The sequence below is a fragment of the Meleagris gallopavo genome, chromosome 3, assembly GCF_905368555.1.
Source record: "Meleagris gallopavo chromosome 3, MGAL_WU_HG_1.1, whole genome shotgun sequence".
In the NCBI taxonomy this organism is placed as follows: domain Eukaryota; kingdom Metazoa; phylum Chordata; class Aves; order Galliformes; family Phasianidae; genus Meleagris; species Meleagris gallopavo.
Window position 1 is genome coordinate 34829937 of NC_139406.1, and position 14481 is coordinate 34844417.

General features: G+C 35.8%; 1 protein-coding gene across 6 annotated transcripts in view; it reads right to left on the reverse strand.

Annotated features, from left to right (window-relative positions):
- Positions 1-14478, reverse strand: part of LOC100549719 (dynein axonemal heavy chain 5-like) — a 150791-nt gene extending 136313 nt beyond the window's left edge. For 2 of the 6 annotated variants that reach the window (XM_085220605.1, XM_085220602.1), the window contains exons 1-11: positions 14333-14473; positions 13885-14071; positions 12049-12149; positions 9828-10016; positions 9649-9723; positions 7598-7684; positions 5568-5639; positions 3475-3576; positions 1859-2045; positions 917-1082; positions 731-824 (exon numbers count right to left, since the gene is read on the reverse strand). In XM_085220605.1, the coding sequence (XP_085076731.1) occupies positions 731-824; positions 917-1082; positions 1859-2045; positions 3475-3576; positions 5568-5639; positions 7598-7684; positions 9649-9723; positions 9828-10016; positions 12049-12149; positions 13885-14047 (1236 nt within the window). In that variant the 5' untranslated portion in view covers positions 14048-14071; positions 14333-14473. Of the gene's footprint in view, positions 1-730; positions 825-916; positions 1083-1858; positions 2046-3474; positions 3577-5567; positions 5640-7597; positions 7685-9648; positions 9724-9827; positions 10017-12048; positions 12150-13884; positions 14072-14332 lie in introns of all 6 variants that reach the window. The other 4 variants (XM_085220604.1, XM_085220606.1, XM_085220607.1 and 1 more) reach the window with 4 other exon arrangements.
- Between the last annotated feature and the right edge of the window lie 3 nt (positions 14479-14481).

Below are 14481 nucleotides of genomic sequence, written 5' to 3' on the forward strand. Positions count from 1 at the left end.
AAAACTTGATGATGGCACAATAGCACAGCTTTTATAATCCAATTTAATTTTTAGAATTGTCTAGAATGATTTTAACGTGGTACTACTGTTTTTTAAATTACCGGTTCTACAGAACGAAGAACTGACAAGTTCCCTAGAATATATCAGGGCGCTTCCATCTCAAGCATCTCTTTTTAATAAGCACTTGTTAGGGCAAATGAGATATGACTATTTTCCTAAACTATTTCCAAAACAGGAGAATACCTTTATAAAGAGTAGAAGATCTACATCCTGGCGTTTTCAGGTGTCAAATTGTCTGTACACTGCTTACAATTTGTTTTCTGGCCTGTCTACAATTTTGACTGCTAATTTTAGATAACAGGTATCCGCTCCTCTGAAGAAGTAGTTATGCTACAAGAAGCAGCCTGTTTTCAATAATTCTAGAAACAATATGATAAACTTTCAGACATCACAACTGTTGAACTGCATAGGGTACAGTTGGAGAGACAAAGTATTGTATTTCTGTGTTGCTTTAGTTTTGCACTATTCCACTCAGTGTCTTTAAGTCTGACTTCCTTTCAAGTTATCTATTTAACTTCAGGATCATTGGTGTTACGTATTTCAACAAACCACAGTATAAAAAGAACATAAACACACAACTATTCTTAGCATTGTGTACTCACTTCTCAGTGTATAACAAATGCAGTACTGAATTAGTTTTAAAAAACTTTTATTAAAACATAGTAATTACCAACTCTTTCCACTGCTTTAATGTCTTCGATCTTGCAGCCTGAAGAATACTTATAGTTTTCTTTACTCTTGAACTCTTTATGTCATCTAAAAGGCTTTGAAGAAGGAAACACACTTAAATCTCTCTTGGAATTAGAGTTTATTTATTTATAATTAAAAAATAAATAAATAAAGCTTCTTTCTTAACCTATTAAATAATGACATTCTTGACTTCCAATGTTCCAGCTCTGCAGATGGACCAATGTCATCAGCTTCCCTTCTCATTTGCTCACTCTCCACTAACACTTGTCTGATCTGTTTGATCCAAATCATTAACACCTCTTCAAGTTTCTCAGTGATCTCTGTGTTACTGCCTTCAAAATCAAAAAAGAGCACAGTCTCATGAGTTCCAAAAAGTCTTAAACTACGTTTTTAACTACAGAGATGAAATGTTTTTGGCTAAGACTCCATGTAAACTGAGTATATTCAAATCACTGCCAACAACAGGAAAAGATTAAGATTATAACAAGATGCACATATATATGTCTTACCTCTTCTTAAGAGCCACCAGTTCTCTTCTGGAAGTTAGTCTACCTAGGCTAATACAAGGTAGAAGTATTGAGTAGTTTGGTGTGACTTCACTCTGAAATTCCTTGCAGTGATAAGAAATGGTGGAAGGTTACTGTTCAAAGAGATATAACCACCCATTTTCTTACGTATTTATATATACATGTGTCCGTGTGTGTGTGTGTGTGTGTATGTGTGTGTGTGTGTGTGTGTGTATGTCTTTTTTTGACTCACAGTCCTTGGATTTAATAGTGGATAAGATTTCCCCAGTGTCAAAGAAAGCAAAGAATATACACCAGTCTTCACTTGGCAATTACTTAGCCAGCAAATCAGGAAGGATGGAGGCCAGTGTCTACGTGATCTGGCAAGGAACTTCCTAATTAAGATAAATGAACTAAAGGACAGAATTGATGATTTTGTGATTAGACAGTATTAAATCTGACAAGAGTCACCAGAAAAATGTATATAGGTCATGGAAGCTGAATTAATTCTTCAAAATAAATGTTTACTAATGACATAACATTTATTTTCTTAGGAATAGCATCACTATCCAAGTGCTCGCATTGCTGTAGGAATTATTTACCTGCAGTTATGTAGTCAGATGGGTTCTGTAAATTACTGATATAAGTATCAATATCCACTTCTGCAAGCTGAATTCTATCTTCCAGATTCTGTCTTGATGATGACAAGGTATCCACAAATCTATCAACGGAATATAGAAAATCTTGTATCTGGCTGTTCTTCAGACCTTCTTTCACAGCTCCCCAGTGCTATTTGTTTAACAAGTAATGAAAGAAAAAGAAAAGAAATAAAAAAAGAAAAAGTAAAATAAGGATCATGCATTCTTATGCTCCTTAAATTATTTATTTATTAGAAAGCTATTTCTTATTTTTGGCAGTATATTAAAGTTTATCAGTAAAGCTCTCTAAACGTGCTCATCAATACTATGGCATAAACATTTCAAAGTGTGCATTGATTTAATTATTCTGTTAGATAACATCTTAAGTAGGATGGAATCATTTTTTTCAGAGTGTCTGGTATGATGCTATGTTTTGGTTTTAGGAGAAAAACAATGTTCATAACACACTGATGTTTCTGTTAAGCAGTGTTGCCAAGAGCCAAGGCCACTCACAGTGAAGGGCCCAAGGAGCACGGAGGGAGCAGAACTGGGACAATTGACTTAAATTGGCCAAAGGGATAGTCCATACCATATGAAACTACGTGAAAGGAGTTTTGAACAGGGTAGGAGTTCATTTCACTCTCTTCCACTGCTCAGGGGACTAGCTGAGCAATTTACATGTGCATAACATACATACATATACATGTATTTGTCATAATCATTATCCTTTTGTTTTTCTCTATCTTAGTAAATAGTTTTATCTCAAGCCATGAGTTCTACTTTGTTTTCTTTTCAATTCTCTCCTCCATCCCACTGGAAAGGAGGGGAGTGAGCAAATGACTGTGCTGCTGAGCCACCTGATGAGTTAAACCAGATAAGAAGACAGAAATTAGCATGAGGCTCTCAAAAAGTAAGACACCTCCATGTTCTCACACTCAATTTTCTTTATTGTTTTTTCCCCACTCTGATTTGGCAACTTCCAAACAGAGAAAATAGATTCTAATCTCCCTTATTACTCCAAGTTTTGAGAAAATGCAAGCATAAACTAATAGGATTTGACACTACCATTCTCAAAAGACTCTGAGGTTTATTACATTTTTTACTTCTGAACATGTACTTCTAGAAGAAACAGAACCAATTGTGATGCTTTGCAAGCTCCACTAAACAAAGGACAACTAAACGATGCTGGATAACCCAGCCACGACAGCACCTCCTGTCTACACTCTAGAATAAAACTATGGACAGATCTTTAGCTTTACCAGAAGGACTTGGAACTTCTTTCAATCCAAGCTTAATACAGTTAGAATTAAATCATCACAGTTTTGCCTTAGAATGGAATGGAATGGAATGACTGTTATGCCATTTTCTTCTTTGTCATGAGCATTGCAACTTGAAAATAAGCAATAACTATATGAATTTCAAACACTTAAATACAAATTGCATGACTGTCATAAGGCCTATATTAGACTTGCATATTTTTATGGCCAGCTTTTTGTTCATCAGATGCGCAACGTACAACAGTCACTTACCTTAATTCCAAAAGTTCTTGAGAAAAACAAAAAAACTATCTATTTGATTACCTGTTGGGATTTAAGCGCTGGTATCATGATCTGGGACAGGAACAATTCCAGACCCTGAAGGATATTTCCATTAGAACAATCGAAGATGCCAAAATTCACCTCCTTTGGGAAGAAGCAGAAGGTAATAAAATGTATGTAAAACTTTTACATTATACTATTTCAGTAAAATTCAATACAGATATCTCTCATAACTTCCTACATTTCATGAGGACACTGCCCCCGATACAGAATTTGCTTTTACTATTGATTAAAATTCAGCTGGAAATTCTAGGACTTGCCATACCCACCAGAAAAATCTGTCTCATATTGTAGCAAATATACTTCAGTAATCAGTTAAGATTAACCACTTAATATCAATACATTAATCTTAAGACAATTTTATGTCTATATTTTTCCAGTAGAGGAACAGCATCCATCTATCACAAGCGTCTAAAAACTGCATGCCTTCCAGTGTTACTCATACATGGGCTAGCTGGCTATTCTGTTACTGCCATTTTGCCTATAAATGTATATAATTCTGAGCCTGGACCATGTGCTCTTTACCACCCATACTGTCTAGCTATTATGGCTCTGTGTGTATTTCTTGTTAGCAGAAAGGGAGCCGCATTCATAACTTCTGAACTGCACATACACTGAATTTTTTTGGCTTCATCATAATGAAAGCTTCACTGATCTGGAGAGAGTATTCAGTAGTGATTTGGAAGCTTCTACTCCCAACTTTTTCCTGTGCAAAGACAGCAATTCTTAAGTGTTTTTGGAATGGCAAGTGCAAATTAATTTCTGGAGAGGATTTGAAACAAAAGATTCAGCTATTTCTCAAGAGAAATAGGAGAGGGAAATCCTTCTATTTCTGTGATTCTGAGATTCCCTTTCCAAATATCTCTACACAGCTCTGCAGGACAAACCAAAATTTGCTAAACCAGTCTGAGCCCCAAGCTTCATCAGTGTGAAGACTGGCTGACTTAAAAGTACAGTTGTTTTACCTTCTATGCCATCTGAAAATATTGCCTTACCTGTAGAATCAAGTTTGACAGCCCCTGCCAAAAAAAGGTGACCACAAGAAAACCAGAAAGAAGACACCAAGGCAATTAACTGAGTTCAAACAACCATTTGGACAGGTACCCAACTGAAGTAGGACTGATGGAGCCAGACAATAGGAACCTTATAAACTACTCCAGCACTTCTGGATCAGGTATTTGTAAAACTACTGCTATAAAGCACACAGTCAGGAACTGAAGTACTAATTTCCATGACCGTAAGTGAAGAACATTTGTTACTACTTTTGCTTGCTCAAATAGAACACACTAGCCTATTAGTGAAGAATAAAAAGAAAATATTTGTATTACTAAAAAGAGTGCATGAATATTTTTGAAAAGATAATTTCAGGGTTATTACATTTTCCTCTTTCGTGTCTACCTTTTAGAATTATAGAATGGCCTGGGTTGAAAAGAACCATAATGATCATCCAGTTTTAACCTCCTGCTATGTGCAGGGTCGCCAACCAGCAGACCAGGCTGCCCAGAGCCACATCCAGCCTGGCCTTGAATGCCTCCAGGGATGCATCCACAACCTCCTTGGGCAAAACGGATGGACCTCCTTCACGAAAAACTACAGCAAGTATTTCCTATGCAAACATGGGTATCTCTGAAAGCAATAAAAGGTTGTTCTGGTACTTTTGTTATACCCCAATAAAGCTCTTAGGAACAGAAAATCATTGCTTTAATTTCAAGGATGAACATTATTTTAAATATTTTAGAAGACAGAGCTATTTAAATACAGCATGTCCAAAATTCAGGTTCATTCATTATCAGAAAATCTATGCATCAAGGACTATATCCCTTGCCTCTACTAAATTTATTTTTCATGGTACATTAATAATGAATTTTTGTTATTAAATTTTTGTTTTTAATAATATTGCAGATAGCTACTTTTGTAATTATTAGAACATTACTTACTCACAAATATATTTTTGATGAAAAAAAACTTTTGTTAAAAACACAGCTAAGCATTTTCATGAAAACACTCCCCACTTCCTTTTCTGATTCCAGTAAAGGTTTAAGAATTTTAAGTGCACTGCAAGATTTTTGACTGACCTGGCAAACATTTGATGTAGTTATAACTTTATCTGACATCCTTAGGAAAAACGCACAGATTCCTGTAAAGTTCTGTGAAAAGCACAAAATACATAAAGATAAAAAGAATACACATTTACAGTAAAAGTAATCTACTTAATAACACGTTGAAAACAAAATTTAGTATATATTACTGAAAAAAGTAGTGAACATTGTAAGATATTTAAGCATATCAGAAACACCCATCTGGACTGAGCAGTCCAATATCACATCTCTGACGTGAAAATGCAGTTTAGGGAAAGCTTGTGAGCTAGGCTACTTTCTGTGCTCTGTTCCATCACATTCACATTCCCTCACCACCTGCAATACATGTCTGAGAGCTGCTGGATAACATGTTCCTGTCTAGTCATTTTAGCATCCATTTATGGACCTATCCACAATACTGTCTAATCCTTTTTTTGATTCTGTTGACATAAGTTCAGTGAAGAAAACTAAATATATACTCAGCTTTCAAATATTTAGAATTCATTTCATATATACTTAGACCGACCAGAATGAATCATCTTAAAAGCATCTTTTTTTTTTTTTAACTAACTGAAAGATTATTCAAAACTTCTGATTCAAATATTTTAGACACAAATTTTCATTCTTTTTTTTTTTAATGGACTGCAGTAATGTAAGTTTCAGATCAGTTCTGCAAACCACGCTTATTTTTAATCTATTAATTAAAATAACTAAAAAAATTTGAAAAGCCTTTCCAATTGACGCAGCTCACAAATTGTTCAAAAGAACAAATAGTCCTGTTTACAACAAATACAATTCAGTTGAACAATGTAATGTGTATTATTCTTTGTTGTACATTGAACTGCTTGTACACGGTACCATCATGCTGGACAGTATGGGCATGTCCAAACAGAACATCAAATGCTTTCTACTGGAAAAAGAGAACTCATGAAAATATAATTTTGTGCAGGAAAATATCAACTTTGGCCAAATATTCTATTTTTCAGTAAGAAATCTCAAATAGAAATTTAGTGCCACTGAAGCTTAAAATCTAGTCATTTTCAATCTATTCATGAATTGGAAAAAAATCCAAGCCATTTCTTATTTTCATTTTTTATTATTTTAATTATCCTTTTAATGGTTAAGCAATGAAAACTCTCCAGGCTTCCAGAGTGCAGTACTGACAAAGTTCTCTTGATGATAGTTTGCTTCAAAAATAGAAAAATTCATCCACATCTCATGATTATTTTTTTATTCTTCACTTCCTGTGAAAAATGGCAAAGAAGCTCTCACACAGCAATACCAGAGAGTAATGCTTTCATACTTTCCCATTCTCCAGACACTTCTCTCCCTAATCCTCTGAAAGCAGGAAAGAATTCTGCAGCTGTCTTTTATAACAAACACGTTAACAATGTCAGTGTAAGCACAATGGGAAAACAAAACCAAAAAATCATTTCAATGCCTTATTCAAAGAAAATTGTAGATGGTACACCTAATTGCCCCCAGAAGAAATCAACAGAAAGAAAATAAATTAGAAATCTTAATGACACTCTCGAATAATACTTCAACATTACATAAGGATGTAGGTATAAGAACTAGAATTAAATAAAGGAATTAATAAATATATTTTTGGAGTAATGGGTAGTGTTATTATGTTCTATTACGATAAAGGGATAACACCATTGTCTGAGAGAACCACTGCCATAGCACAAATAGAAGGAAATAAAACAACAACACTGAAAATGTGAGATGCCACGTTAAACAGGTCAACAAAAATGTTGAGACCTACAATTTTTAGCAAGGTTTTATTTGACTTTCTCTCTTATCAGACAGCAAAATCCACCAATCTCCACTTCTTTTCAGATCAGATTCACTACCGTTAAATTCCAATCTCGGTTCAAGAAACATGGGGAGAATGTGGACTAAGTTCTTGAATACTAAACGTGATTTATAAAAAGTTGCTTCAACACTACACAACTGTTACAGTGCTCTTTTCTTCCTTTACATTTTCCTTTGCAAAAGTCAACTAAGAAATTCTTCAACCATACCTCTGTAGAACCTGTGGTAAGAAATAACTTCTTCTGAAGGAAACTGTTGGTTGATCCATCTGACCTCAGTGAAGCATTTGGTGTTTGCTAGCAATTGAATTATAAATACAAGGTTAATACAATAAAAACTACCCTTATAGACATACATTTATCATATTTGAATATGTGAATAACAACTAAGCACATTGTGAATCAGTAATATCCAGGTAGAAATTGTGAAGTTGGATTTATTTGGGAAATAAGCCAATTAATTAATTTGACTGTACCCAGTAAACAGTTTCCTTATCTTGTTATTTCAGAAAAAAAATTGAAGAATAATGAAAAAAAAATCAGAAAATATGTAATGCAAGTGAATATGAAGTGCTTAATGGAGCAATTTCCTCCATGGAAGCAAACTAGATGTCTCACAGAAAGAGTCATGTGACTAGTCTGCAAAGTCCAACTGTGAGCAAGGTTTTAAAGGAACTCCATCAGTTGGATCCTGCCAACAACATGGATAAATTTTGTTCTATGCCCATATCTCTAATCATGTATCACCCTGAAAAACTTTCTTTCAGAGAAGTCTTGTCTCTCACTCCCCTCCACTGAGACATCCCTCTTCATTACAACCTCCTCTCTCTGAAGCAACAAAAACATGTAAGCCTGATCAAGACCTACTTCCTTCTACTCTTCCTTCCTACTCATTTTCTGACATAGACATAAACCGAAAATCATTTGTGAAACCGTTCAAGAATAGAAGAGAAAATTATGTGGAAAAGGCTTATGAACACCTCTCTTCCAAGTTCGAAGAGAGAACTCTTCCTAAAAAGTCAAACTTTCAGTTCCTGCTGGACCAAATTATGTGAGGTATGACATACATCACCTTCCACACCAAATCATATTTTCTTACCACTATGCACAGTCTCAAAAATAAAAAAAATAAAAAAAAACCCACCTATTAAATGCAGAAATGAAAAATTTCATTTAAGCCAAGTTGGACATTTATTTCTGCCTTGTCAGTTACGGAAAACACTTTCAAGATCTTAGTTTCATCTTGACTCAAGTCAGAAGAACGTGTTCACCCCAGAAACGTGCATATGCAGTCCCAGTGAAAGGAAAAACTGTTTTTACAGCTGAGCTGATTCTGTGCTTTGCAAAGTCTCTAAGCAATTCCAGTAATATTCAGAAATATAGCTTACAATGAATGTGTAATTCCTTCTTGCACTCAAGAGAATCAAGCACTAACCATCAGTTTTTCTCCCCAACAAGCCTAAAATACCATCTTCACCCATTAGTCCATCATAGCATAGTTCCTCAGTGACATAACCAGAAAGAATTGTGGTAGGACTTCAGCAGTTCAGGGAGCTCAGTCACATTAGGCAATTTCAAGATCATTTGGCACCTTCTCATATCACGTGCTCAGTGGAAGTTGAATATATGATTTTGGTTTTTATAAACAGGCTCCTCAAAATGGAAAGGAAGAGAAATACAGCTTTGGGACCACAACCAATATATTTTTATTTATCATTTTCCAAGCTTAACATTCTTCTCTGAAGCATGAAACAGACCAGAATATGAAGAAACCTTAATCTAGAAAGAAATTTTTCTCCCTCTTGAATCCGTGCTTTGACCATAATGGAGTTGGACAAAGAGATTCTTACTCTGACAGTTCCCCATTCCTATAATACTTATGTCAGCCCATCTAGTCCTTTTAAACTCTGAATTCTGTGGATACTTGACCTCAACTATGTGTTGCTTTTTGTTGTTTTTTTTTTTATTTATTTCTTGAAGACTGGATTAATATTTTATTGTCCATTTTTATGTTACTTTTTATGTAAATAAGAACAGCATCAAACAATGCCACAGGGCATTCTCCTGTTTCCATGCAAGTCAAGATGGTAGTGTCTGAAGAATGAGATTCAGGTTCTTTTCCATTTTCTTTGGCATAAAGAAAAAAAAAGTTGCTAAAAGTTTGCTAAGATTTCTTGAATTTTGCTACAGTTACGTAATTTCAAAAAAAAAAAAAAACCCAACAAAAAGCTACTTCTGCAGAAGTGATAATAGAAACATACCTGCAAAACATCTTGGTAAAAGAACAGTAACTTTTTAAGTCCGTTAGGAGCAAAGAATTGTTCTATAAGTTGAAACTAAAAACAAAATTACAACAGCATTAATTGTGAAGCGATTTCAAAGAACTGGAAAATTTGGAAAGGTATTTAATACCAATAATTTAATGATAATAAATATTTACCTTGTCATCAGAAATAATGGCCTCCTCCACTTGCTGCTCACTTAAGTCTATTCCATCTGATAACTTTGATATCAAATACTTGTGTCTTTCATCTATCTGAGCTCTTCTCTCCTCTTTGGTGACTTTAGCTTGCTTAGCTAGCTCTTTCCTAGTTTCACTGGAAAGTACTATATTTTTCTTACCAATTGTCTAGAAAATAAAAGTTTGTTACAGAGACATCGTTTTTCCCCACAGTTATTTTATATTGCATTTAAGGATTGTATTTTTTATTGTTAATCTTTAAGGTGTTTTCATAACTACTTCAAGCAAGACTGTGAAAAGATTGTATCAAAGGAAAAGAAAGCAAAAATAAAAATCAGTATTACTTATTAAAAATCACTAATAATTAACTTGTTAGTTCAAAATTACTTCCCAGCATAAAGCACTTACCATAGAAACTTCAGAGCAGGACCTCAGGATCAGATATGGATCCTGACACTGTAATGGCTCTTATTTCAAATCTCAGCTTTATGAATCTAGCTTTCAAACTTCTAAACGTCCATACTCCAGATCTGGGACCAGACCCATTACTACCCTCTCGGCATTTTAACATACAGTATCAAGTTATTATCTCAGTGGAAAAGAAAATAAAACAAATCCACTATAGAATCAGTTACCACTGAAACAAATAAACAATTGATATTTAATATGCAAGTTATATATAGGAAGTAGAAAAGTGGTAAAGAAGAAAAGTTATGTAGACAAAAGGTTTTTTAAAGTCTTCATAACAATGTGAACAGACTAAATATGTTAACTAATATTTTTAAGTCAACAGTTAATCTTCAGAAGCTGTACAGAGAAGAAAAGATTTGGGTCAAAAAGTCACCAGGCTATGCATTCCTCTTTGCACATAGCTCTCAATAATGCAAGTGCCTGGAACACCTAGGGTGTTCTTGTAACTCACAATTTTTAATGGAGAAAAACAATGATAAATTACTTCATCTTGCCAGTACTCTCAATTAGGAACTGCAGTTTAACAATCCTTTTTTAGAACAGAATTGTTTGTAATCAATCAAACAAACACACAAACAAAACCAACCAAAAAAAAAAAAAAAACACCAAAAAAACCCACCCAAATATCAGTAGCTGTTGGTCAGTACCATTCTCATGTTTCTATAAGACCCACTGTTTCTGACTCAGAGTTCCTTCTTCTCCTGTACAGATCCCTGTCTTATATGTCAGTCTCTTATAATCTCTGGGCCCCATGTTAACAGCTGGATCTCTTGTGTATGCCTTTCTTGAGACAGTATTCAGTTTCTCTTTCCCCCAGGTCAAATGTAATTCAACAAAAGCCAAAAAATTCCCACATTATGTAACGTAAAATTATTAGAGATAACAAGGATTTATATGCTTATAGTTGTTAAATCTTTATAAGCATTACAGCAATACAGCTTTTACTTTCTCTGGTTGCAGTTTCTTTCTTATTTATGTCTTAGTAAGGATACTAGAAGCCAAATACTAAATGTAATTTCTTCTGTGCTGTTTCACCAAGAGTATAAGATGACCAAACTTCATTTAATAAATGCCGCCTTGGTGTCTGAGGTGGAGGAGCACAAGAGAAGGAAAACACAGTGTTCTGCAGTGTTGCAGGGGAAAAAAATAAATAAATAAAAGAAAATAAAACCTACCACTTTTTAAAATATATTTTACCTCTGATTCACAACTTATGGGAGAAACTCATTTTGATGCAGCATAAAATAAACTAACATTTGTGCCAGACCTTGACTGGATCCAGAAAGAATTAATATAATCTGAATTATTTTAGTTAAAGAAGCCTGCTCAGAGCTATGGATGGAAAGGACTCAACTCCCTTCACAAATTAAGCCAGTCCATTTAAAGTAACATGAGATATCGAGGTGCTACAGATATGACATTATTCAAATATTCTTAACTAATATAAATCTTCATCTCGGCAAAGAAAAGAGATGATGAAAAATACTATGAAACAAAAGCCCAATAACACAGATGGAGGGCATAGAAAGTAAACAGCCTAACGCTATATGCTTTTGAGTGTTTCTACTTCCTTATAGTCAATAGATTAAGAGAACTCTGTACCATCCAGTATCAGACCAAACTTTGTCTAACTTTGTCAATGACAATTTCAAGAGCAAGTTGTACAGAAGAAAATTTAACAGGCAAAAGGCAGCTGAGTCACCACCTCTATTAGAATGAATACACTTGCCGGAAGAACAGAAGCCCAAGATGATCCTGTGACAGCAGATTGTAGTTCAGTGCTCTTTGTCTTTAGGACCCCTCCAAGTCTACGATACTTACTTTCCGTGCCTAGGGAAAAAGAAGCAATGTAGAATACATGAGTTTTAGTAAAAACCTTTAGAAACTGTTAGGGGAATATCTTCTAATTGCTTTTATCAATTGCAAAGAATACTTAGAATACCTATTGATAGGGGAAGGGCTTATAACAAACAAGCCCAATAATTTAAGGTACAAGCTTGAAGAAACCTGATCTGGAAAAATCACAGATTGAAATATTATCGTTTTTCACACCTGCTATTCTCATCCTATTATTCCTCCTCTATCTAAACTCAGATTGTCAGGCTCTGTCTGGCAAACTTGCTACCTGCAGACAGTTAACAGCTTGTACCCATGAACATCTGAAGAATAAAGACTGCTAATGTTTGCAATAAAAACAAGACATCTGTTATTAGCGTAAACATCTTTTGTTGATTGTCTAAGCCTCCTTTAGAGCTTCTGAAGATTTCTAATTTTTATTTAATCTAAAATTTAGCAAATCCATTTTTTTCTCCTAGAAATGATAATTAGAATATTAAAAGTAATTTCAGTGACAAGTAAGAATATTAATGTTTTCTTGATACTAAGTAAAATAACATTACAGCGAGTCACATTATTTATTTTTTTGTCGAGTTCTATGTTTTAAATAGTTTCTTCATACAGAAGAAAAGATAGACAAAATGCACTGTGTTCTCCTCAGCTAACAAGCCAGTCATTTCAGGGTAGATTATCAAGTTGGGCAGGTATATCTTTCCCTTTCTGAATCCACACTAGACATCAGTCAGCTCCCTCAGTGTTTGTGAGTCCATCCTACCAGAGCCCATGGACTCGCTTTTGTTCAGTTTGCTTAAGTATTCCCTGGTCTGGTATAAGAGGATGAGGTTAGAGAGTCCTTAAGCAAAATGGACATGTCTAAGACCACAGGTTACAGCCAGGAATGCTGAAGGAGATGGTGATGTCCTTGAGGAGCCATGCTCAATAATCTTTGAGCTATTCAATCTATTATCACTGCTAATATTTTTGAGAAAAGAGATATCATGCTATATGCCATACTGTATACTATACTACTAATTTTAATTCCAGAAAAATTGTTCTAATCGCATTACTATGATTCAACACTAGGAACTGTGTTAAGAGATTGGAATTAGCACTATATTTGGACCTATAAATATATGCATGTGCATGTACTTATATGTACTTATTCATAAAGCTGAAAAGTGTATGTTGTGGTTCCTACGCTGGGACATTCCTAAGTGCATGTATCACTCAGCGTATGTGAACAACTGATAAACATTTAAATACTTCACTAAATTATCTGTTGCTCATATTGTTCCTGGATTTTTTTCCCCTGTAGGGTAAACAGGAAGTATAATAGAATCATAGAATGGCCTGGGTTGAAAAGTACTTCATAGATCATCGAATTTCAACCCCCTGCTGTTTGCAGGGTCACCAACAGGCAGACCAGGCTGCCCAGAGCCACATCCAGCCTGGCCTTGAATGCCTCCAGGGATGGGGCATCCACAGCCTCCTTGGGCAACCTGTTCCAGTGTGTCACCACTCTCTGTGTGAAAAACTTCCTTCTAATATCTAACCTAAACCTCCCCTGTCTCAGTTTAAAACCATTCTCCCTTGTCCTATCACTATCCACTCTCATCAACGGTCATTCTCACTCCTGTTTATACACTCCTTTCAAATATTGAAAAGCCACAATGAGGTCTCAGCCGAGCCTTCTCTTCTCCACAGTAATTACCATTGCTCTCTCTCTTACCCTTTTTTAGAGCAATGAGAGGTGGACAGAGTTCAGTGTCAGTTTTGGATGAGAGCCGCATTCTCCCCAGTTGCGCTGACTCCTGCTGCGCAGGGAGATCAGGAGAGGAGCGCAGCTCATCTCTCCCCGTGAGCTCAGCCTCATCTCCCACAGCCTCCTCCATCTCCACCGCCACTCAACAATTGACCTGAATCAACAAAACAGAAAATGACTCTATAACGCGAAATTGTTAACAACCAATCACACTGTCAGTACGTGCATCCCTGTTGTACCATCACAGAATCACAGAGTGGTTAAGGCTAGAAAAGACCTCTAAGATCTTGCAGTCCAACCCACCCCCGCCATGCCCACTGACCACGTCCCTCAGTGCCACATCCACACGGCTCCCGAACACGTCCAAGGACGGTGACCCCCCCACCTCCCTGTGCATCCCGTGCCACTGCCTCACCGCTCTATTCTGAGAAGAAACGTTTCGCCCCGCCAATCCCACCTCCGCCGATCCCCCCGCGCCGGGCTGCGTCCTGCCGAGCTCCCTGCTCGGTCTCAGTGCTCGCAGCCTTTCTGGCACTGCCCGCAGCTGCTATGGCAACCCCTACA